Source organism: Rhincodon typus, chromosome 39 (genome assembly GCF_021869965.1).
Source record: "Rhincodon typus isolate 14 chromosome 39, sRhiTyp1.1, whole genome shotgun sequence".
Lineage (NCBI taxonomy): Eukaryota > Metazoa > Chordata > Chondrichthyes > Orectolobiformes > Rhincodontidae > Rhincodon > Rhincodon typus.
In genome coordinates this window covers 12,934,655-12,953,905 of record NC_063370.1, presented here as the reverse complement: position 1 = coordinate 12,953,905, position 19,251 = coordinate 12,934,655, and the positions used below count along the sequence as shown (strand labels likewise).

General features: G+C 46.9%; 1 protein-coding gene across 1 annotated transcript in view; it reads right to left on the bottom strand.

Annotated features, from left to right (window-relative positions):
- LOC109938265 (RAS guanyl-releasing protein 1-like) overlaps positions 1-19,251 on the bottom strand; it is a gene marked incomplete at its 5' end in the record, with an annotated part of 46,774 nt that overhangs the window by 3,910 nt on the left and 23,613 nt on the right. Inside the window, 6 exons of the mRNA XM_048618230.1 lie at positions 6,034-6,309; positions 8,175-8,291; positions 12,480-12,653; positions 13,196-13,349; positions 16,201-16,332; positions 17,527-17,589. Of these exons, the coding sequence (XP_048474187.1) occupies positions 6,034-6,309; positions 8,175-8,291; positions 12,480-12,653; positions 13,196-13,349; positions 16,201-16,332; positions 17,527-17,589 (916 nt within the window). The remainder of the gene's footprint in view (positions 1-6,033; positions 6,310-8,174; positions 8,292-12,479; positions 12,654-13,195; positions 13,350-16,200; positions 16,333-17,526; positions 17,590-19,251) is intronic.

Here is a 19,251-nt window from a genome sequence, read left to right as displayed (position 1 = left end):
AGCTGGCCATTCAACCCATCCTGACCCTCCAAACAGCATCCAACCCAGACCCACACTATTTTCCACAGCTAATCCAGCAAGCCTACACATCCCTGAACAATATGAACTATTTAGCACGGCCAATCGACCTAACTTGCCCAGCTTTGGACTGTGGGAGGAAACCCACGCAGACACAAGGTGAGTGTGCAAACTCCATGCAGATATATGTCCAATGGAACTCAGGAATGGAACCCAGCTCCCTGGTGCTGCAAGGCAGCAGAGCTAACCACCAAGGTACTGTGCCACTCAATGGATTTTGAAATTCTCATGGTATTCAAATACTTCCACAACTCTGGCTCCCTTGTTATCCCTAATTTCCCTCTCCACTATCTCTGGCAATACCCATACCCCTTCCATTCTAGCTTTTCCATGATCCGCAGTTTTAGCCCCCTCACCAACAGTGGTTAAGCCTGGGACCAGGCTTTCGGATTCCTTCTTTACACTTTCCTCCTATACAACACTCCTTAAAAACTGGGTGTTGAACAAACTGTTGGCCTCATTTTCGCTGACGTGGCTGAGACCATATTTCTTTTGTAACGCTCCTGCAGACCTCCTTGGAGAGTTGAGGGGCAGTAAGAAGTATCGAATTGGACATGTTTTACTTCTTCATGCATGGACTCGATGGGCTGAATTGCCTACATCTGCTCCTACATCTTATGATCTTATGATTGAAGGATGTGTGTATCTTCATTGCCCATCCCTAGTTGCCCCCCTCGAGAAGGTGGGGGTGAGCTGCCTTCTTGAACCGCTGCAGTCCACCTGCTGTGGGTTGACCCACAATGCCCTTAGGGAGGGCATTCCAGGATTCTGACCCAGTGACACTGAAGGAACGGCGATATATTTCCAAGTCAGGATGGTGATTGGCTTGGAGGGGAACTTGCAGGGGGTGGTGTTCCCATGTATCTGCTGCCCTTGTCATTCTAGATGGAAGTGATCGTGGGTTTGGAAGGCGCTGTCTGAGGATCTTTGGTGAATTTCTGCAGGGCATCTTGTAGATGGTACACACTGCTGCTACTGAGCGTCGGTGGTGGAGGGAGTGAATGTTTGTGGATGTGGTGCCAATCAAGCAGGGGCTGCTTTGTCCTGGATGGTGTCGAGCTTCTTGAGTGTTGTTGGGGCTGCCCCCATCCAGGGCAAGTGGGGAGTATTCCATCACACTCCTGACTTGTGCCTTGTAGATGGTGGGACAGGCTTTGGGGAGTCAGGAGGGGAGTTACTCGCTGCAGGATTCCCAGCCTCTGACCTGCTCTTGTAGCCACTGTGTTTATGAGGTGAGCCTATCAGTTTCTGGTCAATGTTAACCCCAGGATGCTGATGCTTCAGGCATTGCGTGTGATGGACCAGTTAGGCTTGCCTCACTGACACTTCCACAAATTTGTTTGCCAATGACTCATCTCGAAGAAAAACATAGAGAGCTGAGCAAGATGATGAAAATGAGTGTTTCATCATACTAAGGCTAATCCCCTGGGTCAGAAAGGTAGGCATTAACAGTCCAGCCATGGGGACACAGGAAGATGGTTACAGAAGTCTTCAGATAAAAGTCAAAAGCCCCTGGGCTTGAAATAAGAGAGCAATGACCTAGGATTTTTTGTGTATAAAAGCAATACCAAATAGTAACAGGTGTAGGCCATTCAGCCCCTTGAGCTATTCAGTTGGATCACGGCTGATCTGACATTTCTCAAATCCACTTTCCTGCCTTTTCCCTGTAACCCTTGATTCCTGACTAATGCAGTATCAATCTATCTCAGACTCATGCAAAAGCTCTCTGTGATAGGGAGTTCCAAAGACTCACAACCCCCTGAGAGAAGAAATTCGTCCTCATCTCAGTCTTAAGTTAGTGCTCCTTTATTCCAAGACTATACTCTGGTCTGTGACTCTCCCAGGAGGGGAAACATCTTCTCAGCATTGACCCTGTCAAGCCCCTTAAGGATCCAATATGTTTCAATGAGATCACCTCTCATTCTTCTAAACTCCAGGGAGTAGAGCCCCAACCTGTTTAACCTTTGCTCATAAGACAGTCCCTCCCACACCGGGGATCATCCTAGTGAACCATCTCTGACCTGCCTCCAATGAAATATCTTTCCTTAGATAAGGGGAGCATAACTGCTTACAGTACTCCAGATGTGGTCTCACCAGCACCTTGTACAGCTGCAGTAAGCCTTCCCTACTCTTATAATCCAACCGCCTTGAAATAAGGGCCAAAATTCCATTACCCTTCCTGATTCCCTTCTATCCCTGTGTGCTAGCTTTCTGTGTCTCGTGCTGGAGTGTGTATGTGTGTGTGTGGGTGTGTGTGTATGTGTGTGTGGGTGCGTGTGTGTGTGTGTGTGTATTTTTGAGAGAGTATGAGTCTGCAGGAGTGTGTGTGTGAGTGTGTGTGTGTATATGTGTGTCTGTGTGTGTGTGTGTGTGAGTGTGTGTGTGTGTTTGTGTGTGTGTGTGTATGTGTGTGTGCACGCGGGTGTGTGTATATGTATGTGTGTGTGTGCGTCTGTGTGTGTGTGTGTGTGTGTGCGTGTGCATGTTTTGAGACAGTGTGAGTCTGCAGGAGTGTGAGTATGTGTGTGAGAGAGGGGCTGTGTAAGTGTGCGACAGTGTGTGTGTGTATGTGAGTGTGTGTGTGTATGTGAGTGTGTGTGTGTGAGGGAGTGTGTGTGTGTATGTATGTGTCTGTCTGTGTGTGTGTGTGTGTTGTGTATGTGAGGGAGTGTGTGTGTGTGTATGTATGTGTCTGTGTGTGAGTGTCTGTGTGTGAGTGTGTGTGTATGTGAGTGAATGTGTGTATGTGAGTGTGTGTGTCTGAGGGAGTGTGTGTGTGTGTGTGTGTGTGTGTGTGTGAGAGAGAGAGGGAGTGTACAGTGCGGTGGGGTCACCTGTAGTGCGACACGAACCCAAGATCCCTGTTGAGGCCGTCATGGGTACTGAACCTGGCTATCAGCCTCTGCTCATCCACTGTGCGTTGTCGTGTATCCCGAAGTCCGCCTTGGATCCAACTAGAAAACACACCCACAAACTCAACAGACTGATCAAAACTTTTGATCCAGTCCTTCAAAGTACCCTACACACTCTCATCCTGCGTGCGGGGCTTCTACTGCCTTCTGAAGGTACACAAACACAACACACCTGGATGTCCCATCTAATCAGGCAATGGGACCCTGTGTGAGAACCTCTCTGGCTATGTTGGGGACATCCTGAAACCGACTGAACAGGGAAACCCCAGCTTCTGCCACGACACTACAGATTTCTTACAGAAACTCAGCACCCACGGACCAGTTGAACCAGGAACAATCCTCGTCACAATGGACGTTTTAGCACTCTACACCAGCATCCCCCACGATGATGGTATCACTGAAACAGCCTCAGAATCAATACCACCAACTGCCAATTCCCAGGCGCCATCCTGCAACTCATTCGCCTTATCCTCGACCACAACATCTTAACCTTTGACAACCAGTTCTTCATCCAGACACATGGAACAGCCATGGGGACCAGGTTTACTCCCCAGAATGCCAACATTTTCATGCACAAGTTCAAACAAGACTTCTTTGCTGCACAGGACCTCCGACAAATGTTATACAAATTGATGACATTTTCTTCCTTTGGACTCATGCCGAGGAATCACTGAAACAACTACATAATGATATCAACAAGTTTCATCCCACCATCAGACTTACCATGGATTACTCTTCAGAATCAGTCTCATTCCTGGACACATGTATCTCCATCAGGGACAGACACCTCAATACCTCACTCTACTGGAAGCCTATGGATAACTCATGATGCTGCACTTCTCTAGCTTCCACCTGAAACATTAAAACAGCCATCCCCTACAGACAAACCCTATGCATACACAGGATCTGCGCAAATGAAGGGAAATGCGACAGATACCTGAAGGTTTTGAAGGACACCCTCATAAGGACAGGATACGATACTCAACTCATCAATCGCCAGTTCCGTCATGCCAGAGCGAAAAACTGTAATGACCTCCTCAGAAGACAGACACAGGCTATGACCCATAGAGTATCCTTCGTCATCCATTACTTCCCCGAAGTGGAGAAACTACACCTCGTTCTTCACAGCCCTCAACACATTATCAACAACAATGAGCACCTCACCACGATCTTCCCCACACCCCCATTTCTCAACCGCCAAACCTTAAACAGACCGTTGTTCGCAGCAAACTACCCAGCCTTCAGGACAACAGTGACCACAACACGAGACAACCCTGTCACGGTAATCTCTGCAAGACATGTCAGATCTTCGACATGTACACTACCATCACACGTGGGAATTCTATCCACCACATGTACAGCAGTTACTCATGTGACTCGCCAACTTTGTCTATCTCATATGCTGCAGGCAAGGATGTCCCAAGGCATGGTACATTGGTGAAACCATGCAGACACTATGACAACGGGTGAAAGGACACTGCGCAAAAATCACCGGACAGAAAAGTTCCCTCCCAGGAACACAAGGATACTTGGCCTCGGATCTTCGGTAAACATCCTTTAAGGTGAAGTTCAAGATAGACAACAACACAAAATCACTGAGCACAGGCTGATAGCTAAGTTCCACACCCATAAGGATGGTCTCAATCATGATCATAGGTTCATGACACACTACTTGTGACACCCTCCCACACTATAAACTCCAACCCCCCCCACACACACAGAGACACCCACACACCCACATACTCTCATACAAGCGCACACACACACACTTACATAGACCCTCACTCTCTCTCTCCATCTCTCACTCTCTCACACACACACACACCACACACCACACACACACACACACACACACACACACACACACACTTACATAGACCCTCACTCTCTCTCTCCATCTCTCTCTCTCTCACACACACACACACACTTACATAGACCCTCACTCTCTCTCTCCATCTCTCTCACACTCACACACACTTACATAGACCCTCACTCTCTCTCTCCATCTCTCTCTCTCACACACACACACACGCATATACGCATTCACAGACACACACACAAAATCAAACACAGTCTCTCTCTCTCACACACACACACACACACACACACACTTACATAGACCCTCACTCTCTCTCTCCATCTCTCTCTCTCTCTCTCACACACACACACACACACACTTACATAGACCCTCACTCTCTCTCTCCATCTCTCTCTCACACACACACACACTCACACACACACACACTTACATAGACCCTCACTCTCTCTCTCCATCTCTCTCACTCACACACACACACACACACACAGACACCCACATGTGAATTATTTCATCCAAGATGTTTGTGCTGTTGCAGACACATTCTGTTTTGCTCAAAAAATAAAACCTAGCCCCAGTTAAAACACACAAATTCTAAGCAAGACCTCACACCTAAACTGCATTCTCACCTCTTGTACACTTTGAAAGAACTTTTAATTATCCTGGGACAATGACTTGAAAGGAATCTGGATTTTGCATTTTAATCAACAGTCTCCTTCCTAACTGATTAAAGATTCGACATGAGGCGACAAGTTTTAGGGTCATTTCTGCTTGTAAATTCAGTGTCTTATACCTTCTCTCACACACACTACAGCTGAAGAAGGAGCTGAGCTACGAAAGCTTGCGTTTTCAAATACACCTGTTCGACTATAACCTGGTGTCGTGTGACTTTTTGGCTCTGTGAGGCAGCAGTGCTAACCAGCTAATCTTAACTGCAGATTTGACTTCAAAATTGAATTCAAATTCCACCATGGTAGGGTTTAAACCAAAGACCCCAGAACATTACCTGAACCTCTACAGTAATAGTCTAGCGATATCTCTTAGCCATCATCTCCCCATGAAGGTACTTCAGGAGATATTTGCACTGCTGTCCAAACAGTTGGAGAAAGAAGTTGGTATTAATGATACAAATCACGGAAACCTTTGGAGATTGATCCTGCTAAGGGTTAGTTGGGGTTGGCCTTTGTCCTTTGCCAATCCCATCCAAGGCTAACACAGCAGACTCACCGTCAGCAGATGGACAAGGTCTTTGTTGGCTTCGAATGGTGGTGTGCTCCCTTGGATCTGGATCAGCTCCACAATGCGACTATACAGCTGCTGAAGCTTGTTCAGATTAATCTTCTTATCCTCGATGTAGTCCGGCAGAGCCTCATTCAAGAAGACCAGGTCCTTCAGGTGGACCCCGAGGATGGGGATTTTAAACCCAGTACATTCACTGAAGACCCGGCGATAGTTGCTATAGTTGCTGCAGGAGGACAGAAGCTCCGTCATTTCGTTCAATGTCTGCGTCGAAGAGAGGGAAGGACGTTATCAGGGGAAATGACCAATTATGGCAGAGTTAGGAGCCGTTGACAGAAATCCTCTACTCACAATCTAAAGTGTGGGAGCAGGCCACTTGGCCCATCAACTCTCCAAATAGCATCCCATCCAGATCCACCCTATCCCAGCAACCCTGCATTCCCCACGGCTAACCCATCTACCCTGTACATCCCTGAACACTACAGGCAATTTAGCATGACCAACCCACCCTAACCTGCACATCCTTGGACTGTGGGAGGAAACCGGAGCACCCGGAGGAAACCCACGCAGACACAGGGAGAACGTGCAAACTCCACACAGACAGTTGCCCGAGAGTGGAATCGAACGCAAGTCCCTGGTGCTGTGAGGAAGTAGTGATAACCACTGAGCCACCATGCTGTCCAATGCCACTGCTGCCAATAAAGCATTTCAACTCTCTTCCCTGAAGGCAAAGATACTCAGTATAGTAAGTGTCTAAGGTAATGAGTGAACCTCTGCCCTGTATAGGTGACTGTATATGAAATTAGTGAGGGTGTGTGTACATAATGAAAATCCAGACTTCCATAAAGCTCTTAAATTATTGAAAACAATGCATTGAAGGGAACACGTTGCTTGATTGATGGCTTTATGAATTTTTTTTTTGTCAATGATCGCATGTTTATTTACCTAAGACACAAAGGTGTCAAGTGCTTATAGTTTCAGATACTGATACTTTAGAGATCTAGTTAATTGACAGTTCCATTTGTTAGCTGTGGTCTCAGTTTATTCTTACAGAAAGTTATGAATGGCTTTCTTTTTAAATAATTTTCACACATACCACTGTCACTCTCGGGTTCATTAGTTCTACACAGGGTATATACTGGAGAATCAGCATGGATGTGCCATAAGTTGTCAAAAGGGAATGAGGGACTATTGATGGCTGGTGGGTGGGCATGGGATGACATGTAGGGCATGGGATAAGACCTTTTCAAGTCATCTTTTGAGTGTTTCCCTCATTCAGATTACAGTTCATGATTCCTCTAAGGGACAGGAAACCACAAAGACTTTGCTAAGCTCAATGGACTCCACAAACGTTGTGGAGAGCTAGAGGATAGCCAACTCTCAGAGGCCAGGAGTGAAGGGTAAGGGGATTGCTGCTCCCAAGCCAGCAGAATTTGGGAAGAGCACTGGGAATGCAATCAGGAATCCCAGAATCCATTCTGGTCCACGATGATCCAGCCCAACATTTCAGGCCGCAATTGAAAGGATGACATTAAATCAGCCACAATCTCTCACTGAATGGCAGAGCAGGTCCAGTGGGCTAACTGGCCTGTTTCTGCTCCCAGGTCTAATGACTGTGGAGTCCCTTTCTCCTTGCAGAGATTCTACACAGGACATAGGAACAGGAGTAGGCCAATCAGCCATTCAAATCTGTACCACCATTCAATGATAACATGGCTGATCTGTGGCCTAACTCCATATACCTGCCTTTCACCCATATCCCTTGACAACAAGTTATCCATCTTAGATTTAAAATTAGCAACTGATTCAGCATTCACTGCCATTTATTGAAGAGAGTTCCAAACATCCACCACCCTCTGTGTGTAAAAGTGCTTTCTAACATCTCTCCTGAATGGCCTGGCCCTGATTCTCAGGCTCTGGCCCTGGTTCTAGAATCCCCAACCCGTGGAAACGGTTTATCTACCCTGTCTCTCCCTGCTCTTGGCTGCCGCTTTTTTTCCATTTTCTGTTTCTGTTTCCCAAATCTCCTGCTGCCTCAGCCCTTGGAGATCCACTAGCAACTCCAAGTCAGAGAGAGGCAAAAACAAAGGCCCAACTGGGAGAGAGAGCCACGAGCGAAGGAGACACACCTTGGTGACATCCTGAGAGAGGTAGGAACTGGTTTCTTTGAGCCGGGAAATGGCACTGTGACAGAGACCCCCGATCACCGCCATGAGCGTGTTAAAGTTCTGGAGTAACCGCAGTTTCTGTGAGGGAGGAGAATGTGGTAAGGAACATCAGAAAACCCAAACAGGAGACCTGTGTTTGAAAGAGCCCCCTTGCACCTTCACGTTTTGCCTTTCTTTATTCCGTCTTTGAGCGTAGACACTAAGAGAGGGGATTTTTAAAAAAAACAGCAAAATAAAGTAATAATTGGAAACTGGTCCTCCATTTTGGAGTATACAAGGCGAGGCCAAATTGGTATGTTTTAGTTACCAACTTTGCTGGCTTTTCTTAACTGTCTGGTTGCCATTGTAGAGACCGTCATTCCTTGCCACTGTCCAACTCTCCTTGAATTGAGTGTCTTATTCGACCATTTTGGGGGGCAGTTCAGAGTAAACCACTCTATTGTGGGTCTTGTGTCACATGTAGGTCAGACCGGATAAGGATGGCAGATTTCCTTCCCTAAAGAGCATTAGGGAACTGGATGGATTTTTATGACAATTTGACAATGGTTTCCTGGTTACTGTCAGATTATATTTTCTTATCCAGAATTTAGATTTCACCAGCCACTGCAGTGAGATTCAAACTGATGTTCCCAGGGCCTATTAGCCCAGGCCTCTGTCTGACAACACAAGCGCATTCCACTAAATCACAGAGAATTCCAGGGATTGAATTGAAACACATCATTTTGTCTATTTGGGTTTTTTTTTTAAGATGTGTTCATGGGATGCCCATCCCTAATCTCTTGAATGCATTAGTGGCTTTTTCAGTGAGCACAGGGGGAGGTGATGGCCTACTGGTATTATTGATGGACTGTTAATCCAGAGACCCAGATAATGATTTCTGATGAAGGGTCTAGGTCCGAAACGTCAGCCTTTCTGCTCCTATGATGCTGCTTGGCCTGCTGTGTTCATCCAGCTCTGCACCTTGTTGTCTCGGATTCTCCAGCATCTGCAATTCCTACTATCTCTAATGTTCTGGGAACCTGGGTTCAAATCCTGCCTGGGCAGGAATGGTGGATTTGAATCCAATTTAAAAAGATAAACTAGAATGAAGAATCAAATGATGACCAGGAACCCATTGCCAATTGTTGGGAAAAACCCATCTGGTTCACTAATGTCCTTTAGGGAAGGAAACTGTCATCCTCACCTGGTCTGGCCCACATGTGACTCCAGACCCACAACGATGGGCATCTTAACTGCCCTCTGGGCATTTAGGGATGGTCAATAAATGCTGCCTATCCAGTGATGCCCTCATCCCATGAATGAATTAAAAACAAAGTTATTTCTGTGGGTCTGGAGTCACATGCAGGCCAGGCCAGGGAAGGATGGCTGAGACAGAAAAATGGCCATGAATCAGTGAATGTTAATAAACATGCACGCCAATTATGGTACAAAGGTAAAGCAGCTGAGGGGTACAGAGGCACAGTTCACTGGGAATGACAATAGAGATGAATAATGTCACAAAGGGGAGCAGTAGGGCACAGGAGTTCATTTCCTGTTTGGTACAACTGTAAAGTGGGGAGCTTATCTTGGACTCTGTGTAGAACACAATTGGAGAACTGAGCACATTTCTGCAAAATGCAGGTGAAGGCACAAAAACATTTCACGAGGACGATGCCAGATTACCGAGATTACAAAATCAGTAAGGACGAAACAGACTAGGGATCTTTCAACGTCAAAGCTTAAAGATGGCTTCAAGGAAATACTGCGTGCAGTTCTGGTCTCTCTGCTGTAGGAAGGATGTTGTGAAACTTGAAAGGGTTTCTGGGGTTGGAGGGTTTGAGCTATAGCGAGAGGCTGAATTGACTGGGGCTATTTTCCCTGGAACATCGGAGGCTGAGGGGCGACTTTATAGAGGTTTATAAAATCATGAGGGGCATGGATAGGGTGAATAGCCGAGGTCTTTTTCCCAGGGTAGATGGGTCCAGAACTAGAGGTCATAGGTTTAAGATGAGAGGGGAATGGGGCCTAAGGGGCAACTTTTTCACACAGAGGGTGGTGCGTGTATGGAATGAGCCGCCAGAGGAAGTGGTGGAGGCTGGTACAATTACAACATTTAAAAGGCATCTGGATGGGGATATGAATTAGGAAGGGTTTAGCAGGATCTGGGCCAAATGCTGGCAAATGGAACTGGATTAAGTTAGGATACCTGGTCGGCATCTGTGCTTTGTGACTCTATGACTGTATGAGTCTAGGTCTTTTAAGATTCAGAAAGGATTTAATTGGGTAAATGTAGAGGAAATGTTTCCACAGTGAGGGAGTAGTAGCAAAGTGATGATCCAGAGGCTCAGGCTAATGTCGTAGGGACACATAGGATTCTAACATTCTAAACTTCAACTGCACTCGACCAGGAAGGATGTTCCTGATGACCAGGAAGTCCAGAACCAGGGGGTTGCAGCTTTTTTTCCTTTATTCATTCACGAGATGAGGGCGTTACTGTCTAGACATCTCTAATTGCCCAGAGGGCAGTTAAGAGTCAACCACACTGCTTAAGGACACGGGGACTGAATGACTTTTAGGGCTGAGATGAGGAGAAATGTCTTCTCCCAGAGAGTGGGGGGAGCCTGTGGAATTCTCTGCCACAGAAAGCAGTTAAGGCCAAAATATTGAATGTTTTCAAGAAGGAATTTGATTGATTTCTTAGGGCCAAAGGGAGAAAGCAGGAACAGAGGACTCAGTTGGCTGATCAGCCATGATCATATTGAATGGGGGAGCAGTGTTGAAGGGCCGAATGGGCTCCTATTTTCCATTTTGGTGTTCAAGTTCCACCATGGCTGCTGGCAAAAGTGAAAATTTTCCTCAATCCAATTAAAAACTGGAATTGAACATGGTTGGAGTCAAAAGGTGGCCATTGATTGCTGTAAGAACCCATTCATTCCACCTTTCAGGGAAGGAAATCTGCCATCCTTATCCAGTCTGGCCTATATATGACTCCAGACCCCACTGTGATGTAGCTGACTCTTAACTGCCTTCAGAAATGGCCCAAGGAGCCAATGAGAGATGGTTGATAAATGTTGGCCTTGCCAACGATGCACACATCCCACAAGAGAGTACAAAATAGACTTGTACAACCAATTAGAATGAGGGGCTGTCAATATTAGATGGACGCTGGTAAATCCAGTTGGGAATTCAAGAGAAACTCTTCACCCAGAGAGTGGTTGGGACTGAGCACTTGGAGTGGCTAATTTTCAATTATGATGACATTTTAAAGAGGACGAGGAAGGGGAGTTAGATAAACTGGTGAGGAGGACACTAGAACAATTGGTTGATATGATAAGGTATAGTTATGGGGTGGAGGGAGGGGAGGGGGAGAAGGTAGTGGGGAGGAGCATAAACAAAACCTGGTTTCCCTGCTGTAGGAAGGAAATTACTAAATTGGAGAAGGTTCAGAAGAGATTTACCAGGATGGACGGTTTGAGTTATAGGGAGAGGCTGGATAGGCTGGGACTTTCTTTGCTGGAGTGTAGGAGGCTGAGGGATGACCTTATAGAGGTTTATAAAAAATTGTGAGGGGCGTGGATAGGGTTAGTGGTAAGTATCTTTTCCCTAGGGTAGGGAATTTCAAGGCTACGAGGGCATATTTTTAAGGTGAGGGGAGAAAGATTTAAAAAAGACACAACGGGCAATTTTTTTACACAGGGAGTGGTTCATGTGTGGAATGAACTTCCAGACGAAATGGGAGGATGCAGTTACGTTTAAAAGCTATTTGGATAGATACATGAATGGGAAAGGTTTGGAGGGATATGGGCCAGGGCCAGGCAGATGGGACTAGTTTAGTTTGGGATTGTGGTTGGCATGGACTGGTTGGACCGAAGGGCCTGTTTCCATGCTGTACGGCTCTATGACTCGGTAACCATAGACAGGGTTCAGCAGAATGGGAAGGAGACCAATAAAACAAGAAAAACCTAGCGCCAATATGGGAAAGAAAATACCCCAGAAAATCCCTGTCCTATTTTGCTCAGGCTATTGAAAGCAGTCCAGGAGATTAGTTTGCTCCATCTTGGAGTTCCAAATAATTTGTCAGATCCCAAGACAAAACTAAAGGAGAGGCAGTGCCCCAGACAGTTCGTTGTGTGTGATGAGCTGTGAGATATTAATTGATTCGAATTAGCACAGGGAGTTAAAAAAGAACAATTATTGTCGAAGGTGGGATCATCAGGGAGAATGAGCCCTGCTCCAGCGGGCTTCGCAACGCTGCCTAGCAACCACTTCTTAGGCCCGAATCCTTACCTGGGCAACATGTATGAACTTTGTGAAGACTTCGGCTCTCTGAGCTGCCGTGGGCCTGTTGAGAATCATCAGCTGCACCCACTGGGAGATCCCATTGACCAAGGACACCGAGTGTTCCAGTGCTGGGTTCTCCCTCACACACCCGCTCACAACGTAACTCCTGTAGTCCAGGTACTGAAAGGCAGGGGAGAAAATGTGTTTATTTAGCGCTTTCCACCAATGAGAGCGCCTTCTGGGACCTCGTCACTGTTGCCTGGTTGGGGGAAGCTGCGACCCACTCAATTTGGCACAGAACAGGATCTCAGGATGACAGCTGATGGCGTCTGCTTTTCCCATGAGGCTCGGTGAGGGACGGAGGACGTCAGAGGGGTAAATCGCTTGAAAAGCAGGCCATGGGGTCTTTTACCCTCCCCCACATGCAATGGCGGTCTCACTCGAAAGGTGGACCACTTCTAGTACAGCGCTCCCTCAGTAGGGCCATTGGAACAGATGACCTGAAGTTGGCCTTGGGTCTTAAGGCTTGAGCGTCCCCCCAGACGTTGGTGAATAAATCCAGTGCAACCTGAGCCAGATCCCTCTAATGTTCGCAGTGATTGCGGACTCACTGGTAAAATCTCCCCAGAGGATTTAGAAATGGTAAGGGGGACACCCAAACCACTGGCGCCCAATAAATATCGAATCTCGGCCTTTATCAATCCTCACACTAGTCTGCTCACCGTTAGCTGGCAGAAGGATTTAAACTCCAGGTAGCTGAGGTGTTCCGCCAATTCCGTCGGCTCCAGGTGATCGAAAAGCAGGGAGACTTTCCGCTTCTTGTTGTTGCTGGGGGTGGCATGTTGCGTGTACTTCCATGTCCATTCATGCATGTGTCTGTGTGTGTGTAGAAGAGAAGACTTACAGCTCAGTCATACACGGCATGCCTCTAACTATGTACCCAAAGGTGACACAGCACAGACTCTGACTGAGACTAAGTGGGCTCCTCAACAGTGGTTGGTGCTCACTTAGAGACACGCAGCACAAAAACAGACCCTTCAGACCATCCAGTCCATGCTGACCATATCCTAAACTAAACTAATGCCACCTGCCTGCTGCTGGTCCATATTCCTCCAAACCTTTCCTATTCATGTACTTATCCAAATGTCTTTTAAACGTTGTAACTGTACCTGCATCCACCGCTTCCTCTGGAAGTTCATTCCACACATGAACCACTCCCTGTGTAAAAAAATTGCCCCTCATGTCTTTTTTACATCTTTCTCCTCTCACCTTAAAAATATGCCCCTTGTCTTGAAGTCCCCCACCCTGGGGAAAAGACACCTGCCATTCACCTTATCTATACCCCTCATGATTTTATAAACCTCTGTAAGGTCACCCCTCAGCTTCCTACACTCCAGTGAAAAACGCCCCAGCCTATCCAGCCTCTCCTTATAACTCAAACCTTCCATTCCCGACAACATCCTGGGAAATTTCTTCTGAACCCTCTCCAGCTTAACAATATTCTTCCTATAACAGGGCAACCAGAACTGCATACATTACTCCAGAAGAGGCCTCACCAACGGCCTGTATAACTTCAACATAATGTCCCAACTCCTATACTCAAAGGTCTGAGCAATCAAGACAAGCGTGCTAAACACCTTCTTTACCACCCTGTCTACCTGTGATGAAAATTTCAAAGAATTATGCATCCGACCCCTTAGGTCTCTCTGTTCTACAACACTATCCAAGGCCCTACTTTTAATTGTATAAGTCCTGCCTTTGTTTATTTTACCAAAATGCAATACCTCGCATTTATCCAAATTAAACTCCATCTGCCATTCCTCAGCCCATTGACCTAGCTGATCAAGATCTCTTTGTAATCTCACTTAGCCTCCTTCGCCATCCACTATGCCCCCAATTTTAGTGTGATCCGCAAACTTGCTAACCATGCCTTCTATATTCTCATCCAAATCATTTATACAAATGACAAGCAAAAGTGGACTTTGTCTAAAACTAGGGAGTGATACAGCCACAAGAGGCAACCATTCTGCTCATCATATCTGTGCCAGAACTCTGGAAGATCAACAGCCCCCAATCCCCTGCTATTTCCGTTCCAAGTTTATTTTCATAAAAATGGCTAAGGAATCTGCTTCCTTCGCCCTCTCAGGCTCCTTCCAGATCACAACCAATTGCTGCTTAAGAAACACAATACTGTGCATGCTGAAAATCTGAAATAACGATGGAAAATGCTGGAAACATTTAGAAATGTCTGCCAGACATTTTGAGCTGTGCTAGCAGGGCTTAAATGCTAGTTAGGTCTTTTTCCTTCCTCTAATGCTGCTTGACCAGCTGAGTATTTCCAGCAAATTTTGTTTCCATCCTAACCTTAGCACAACTGCTTTCACACACTTATCTCAGGCTCATCAACCTCTGGGGTCACCTTGCACATTAGGCCGAGAGCCCAAACTCCCATATATCGAAGCCGTGAGCAGATTTATTGACACAGAGATGGAGAAGGTTGACTGATTTACAATGCCACGTTTATGTGATCACTTTTGTCTATGTCTCAATATATATTTGCGTAATGTGAAGAAGAGGTGTCAAGTGTTTACAGTTTCCGCCGTTAAAAGTTTAAAGGACTGGTTGATTGACACTTTTAAGGGGTTGCAGCAACAGCAGATTTTTTTTTGCAGGAAAATGTGGAGTGGGCTTTGTTTTTAAAAGCAGTTCCACACATGCTGCTGTGACTAGAGGATTCATCATTTCTGTCAAGAATGGCAATTGGGCACGGGACTCCTTTTGGAGACTGTGGGGAGCCATTTGCAGTGGGAGAGGGACATAAGTTAGCAAGAGGAGTACATGGAGGTGTGAAGGGGGAGGGTTAAAGAACTTGAAATATCACCAATTTACTGAGACAAAGCACCAGAGAAGTAAGGTAATCCGTTTAGACAGCTACCCTGAGCATTCAGCAGCCCCTGTGGCTGGTTCCAACCTGCTTTCAGGAGCAATGTGTCCAACTACAGCCCAGGCCCAGCGACAGTGTAGAGGGAGCTTTCCTCTGTATCTAACCCCGTGCTGTCCCTGTCCTGGAAGTGATTAATGGGGGACACTGTAGAGGGAGCTTTACTCTGTATCTAACCCCGTGCTGTCCCTGTCCTGGGAGTGTTTGATGGGGGCACAGTGTAGAGGGAGCTTTACTGTGTATCTAACCCTGTGCTGTCCCTACCCTGGGAGTGTTTGATGGGGGACAGTATAGAGTGAGCTTTGCTCTGTATCTAACCCCGTGCTGTCCCTGTCCTGGGAGTGTTTGATGGGGGCACAGTGTAGAGGGAGCTTTACTGTGTATCTAACCCTGTGCTGTCCCTGTCCCTGGGAGTGTTTAATGGGGACAGCGTAGAGACAGCTTTACTGTGTATCTAACCCCGTGCTGTCCCTGTCCTGGGAAAGTTTGATGGGGGGTGGTGTACATCCCAGAAGCAGGATGATGATGATCACTGTTGTGTTGAGTAATTGGCTGAGGGATTGATATTGGTGAGGAACCCACCACTGCTGTTTGAAGACAGATCAGTGAGATCGCGTAGATCTCCCTGAGAATCTAACAGAGCTTTGAAAAAGCAGTGCGCCCTCAGTACCAGCTGGGAAATGTCCGTCTGTAATTCTAGTCGCTGGAGTGGCTCTTGTCACTAGTAAGGCTAGTAGGATGTTGGGAGTTGGGGATCCCTGAGTGTGAAAGAGAAACTGGCCTCACATGTTAGATGTGTCGATGAGCTGACAGTGAGATTCCTCGCCTTCGTTTCGGACTAGCTCCCAGAACTGAGACATCACATCCTCCAATTTGCTGTCCACAGTGAACACGATGGGATAATGTATTATCCAGTACCTGGAGGACAACAGAGTGACTTTGAGAACAGCACAGCATTGGGATCCTTCCCTGCTCAGGCCTGTCCCTCCAGCTCCCCATTGACCGTTGCCACAAGGCCTGCGTTTTCCAAAACACTGTTACAACCAACGAATGCAGCGTAACTTCTACCGTAACCTCAGAAACGCAATTCGCTCCTACAGACCACAGTGTGATTGTAACCAGTTCATCTGTAGGTGGAGGGTTGAGCAGGGAATCAGGAAGGTCTTTGAGCAAGATTGAACTTCTGCCTTCTCCAGTGCTTCCTACCAGCTCCTCTCCTCCTCCCTCCACCCCTCATTGGCCCACAATGGTCAAAAGTTCAACCCCCAACCACACCATCAAGGAGCCATTCTCATTACGTCAATGGATATCAGGTTGGGAGCCATTCTGCTTGGCGTGCTATCCCGGTGACAACTAACCCAATGTACCCATCCACGCCCTGTACCTCAGGGTTCGTTGGTCAGGGACAGGGATGGGGACCCTGGCTGGTTTTCCCATTCCGCGATCATCGGAGAAATACGCGACTCCCGTTATTGGGAGCTCCCAAGGTACGCGGTCATCATTGGGACTCACCAGCAATCACAAACGCACAGCAAGATCCCACAGCCAGCCCACTGGATTTTTTTTGGCGCTGGGGGTTGAGGGGGTAATATCGGGCCAGGTACTTCTTTGAAGAAATGCCATTGGGGAAACCTTTATAGCCCCTCGAGGAGGCAGATGGGTTCGGGTGTTAAGATGGCAACTGCCATCATTATCTCAGCAGCACACTCCCCACCCCCTGACAATGTGCCCCAGCACTGGTGTGGGCTTGTACCCAGAACCTCACACCTCGGAGGGGAGTGTACCTCCAATCGAGCGCACAGCCGTTTAGAACAAGGGTGGTCAAGATGAGGTGAGACGGCGTTGTGCTCAGGACCACCCTGTGATGTATCTAGCCCTGCAGCACTGACCATACTGGGGGATGTATACTTTCCCACTGAACATCAAAACAATCGCCTCACAGCTAGCTCCTACAGGTCCCAGAGATAGCTAGCCATGTGGCTAGCTGAGTTGTTAGAAACAGTAACCATGGATACACCAGTATAACCCCCAAACCTGCAACATCTGAGAATCCAAATAACAAAGACCCCGAACCATTGATTTGCAAGCACATGGTCAGTGTGTACAATTTACCTCACAAAATGGCAGATCTTCACCCGGAGGTGGTCGCGCTTCTCCCCTCCAGCATCTCGGTAAGTGGCAGGGAGTTAAGGATCATGGACAAAGGACATTCAGCCCGACACACTATACTGCTGGCCCATGGGCGCCGACTTCTTCGAATCCTGAGCTTTCCTTCCATTCTCATTGCCGTTGGGTACTTTCTCAGTCCCGCTCTGGATGACGGTTTTGCCTCAGTATCCACGTTGCTTACTATGGAGAGTTTAACAGCACAGAAGCAGGCCATTCAGCCCAACAGGCCTGTACTGTGTCTACAGTCCACACAACCTGGCTCCTGCCTTACTTCATCTAAAGCTATCATTGCACCTGGTGATGGCCAAGAGGTATTATCGCTGGACTCTTCATTCAGAGACCTAGGTTATGTTCTGGGGACCTGGGTTCAAATCCTGCCACAGCAGAGGGTTAAGCTCAAATCCAATAAAAATATGGAATGAAGAGTCTAACAATGACTCTGAATCAATTGTCGGAGAAACCCATCTGGTTCACTAATGCCCTTTAGGGAAGGAAACTGTCATCCTTACCTGGTCTGGCCTACATGTGACTCCAGACCCACAGCAATGTGGTTGACTCTAGGCAATAAGTCATGCCCTCATCCTGTTAATGAATTTTAAAAATATGTCCTTTAGGGAAGGAAATCTGCATCCTTTACCTGGTCTGACCTACATGTGACTCCAGACCCACAGTGATGGAGTTGACTCTTAACTGCCCTCTGAAATGGCTGAGTGAGGCTCTCAGTTCAAGGGTAGTTAGTCCTCAGGGACAGTTATGGTTTGGGGCATTAGGGTTCAAGGGTTTACTTATCTAAATATGGAGTCAAAACTTGCTGTTACTTGACAGAGGGCCTACAGCAGACAAAAGGTCGTGTTATATAGTCATACAGCAAGAAAAGAGACCCTTTGGTGCAACCAGTCCACGCCATGTTCCCAAACTAAACTAGTCCACCTGCCTGTTCCTACACCATATCTCTCCAAACCTTTCCTATTCATGTACGTATCCAAATGTCTTTTAAACGTTGTATCTGTATCTGTACCTGCATTCACTACTTCCTTTGGTAGATCATTCCACATACGAACCACTCTCTGTGTAAAAAAGATAGCCCTCATGTCCTTTCTGCTGACACCTTGAAAATACGCCCTTAGTTTTGAGCTTACCACCCTAGGGAAAAGACCCTTGTCATTCACCTTATCTATGACCCTCATGATTGTTTACATCAAAAGGTCATTCCTCAACCTCCTACACTCCGGTGAAAAAAGCCCTCATTTGATTCCCCTCTGTGATATCTTCTTCAGGAATGATGGCATCTTACGGATTTAAAACAAACATTCATGGCATATAGCTGTATAGACCAGCATTTATAGCCCATTCCTTTTTGCCCAGAGGGCCGTCAACCACATTGCTGTAGTCACAGACCAGGTAAGGATGGCAGTTTCCCTCCCTAAAGGACATTAGTGAACCAGGTAGGTTTTTGTGACAATCGACAATGATGTCAGGGCTATTTTACATTTCTGTTCAAATTTCACCAGATGCTGTAGTAGGATTTTTAACCCATATCCCCAGAACACGAGATAGTAGGAACTGCAGATGCTGGAGAATCTGTGATAACAAGGTGTAGAGCTGGATGAACACAGCAGGCCAAGCAGCATCAGAGGAGCAGGAAGGCTGACGTTTCGGGCCTAGACC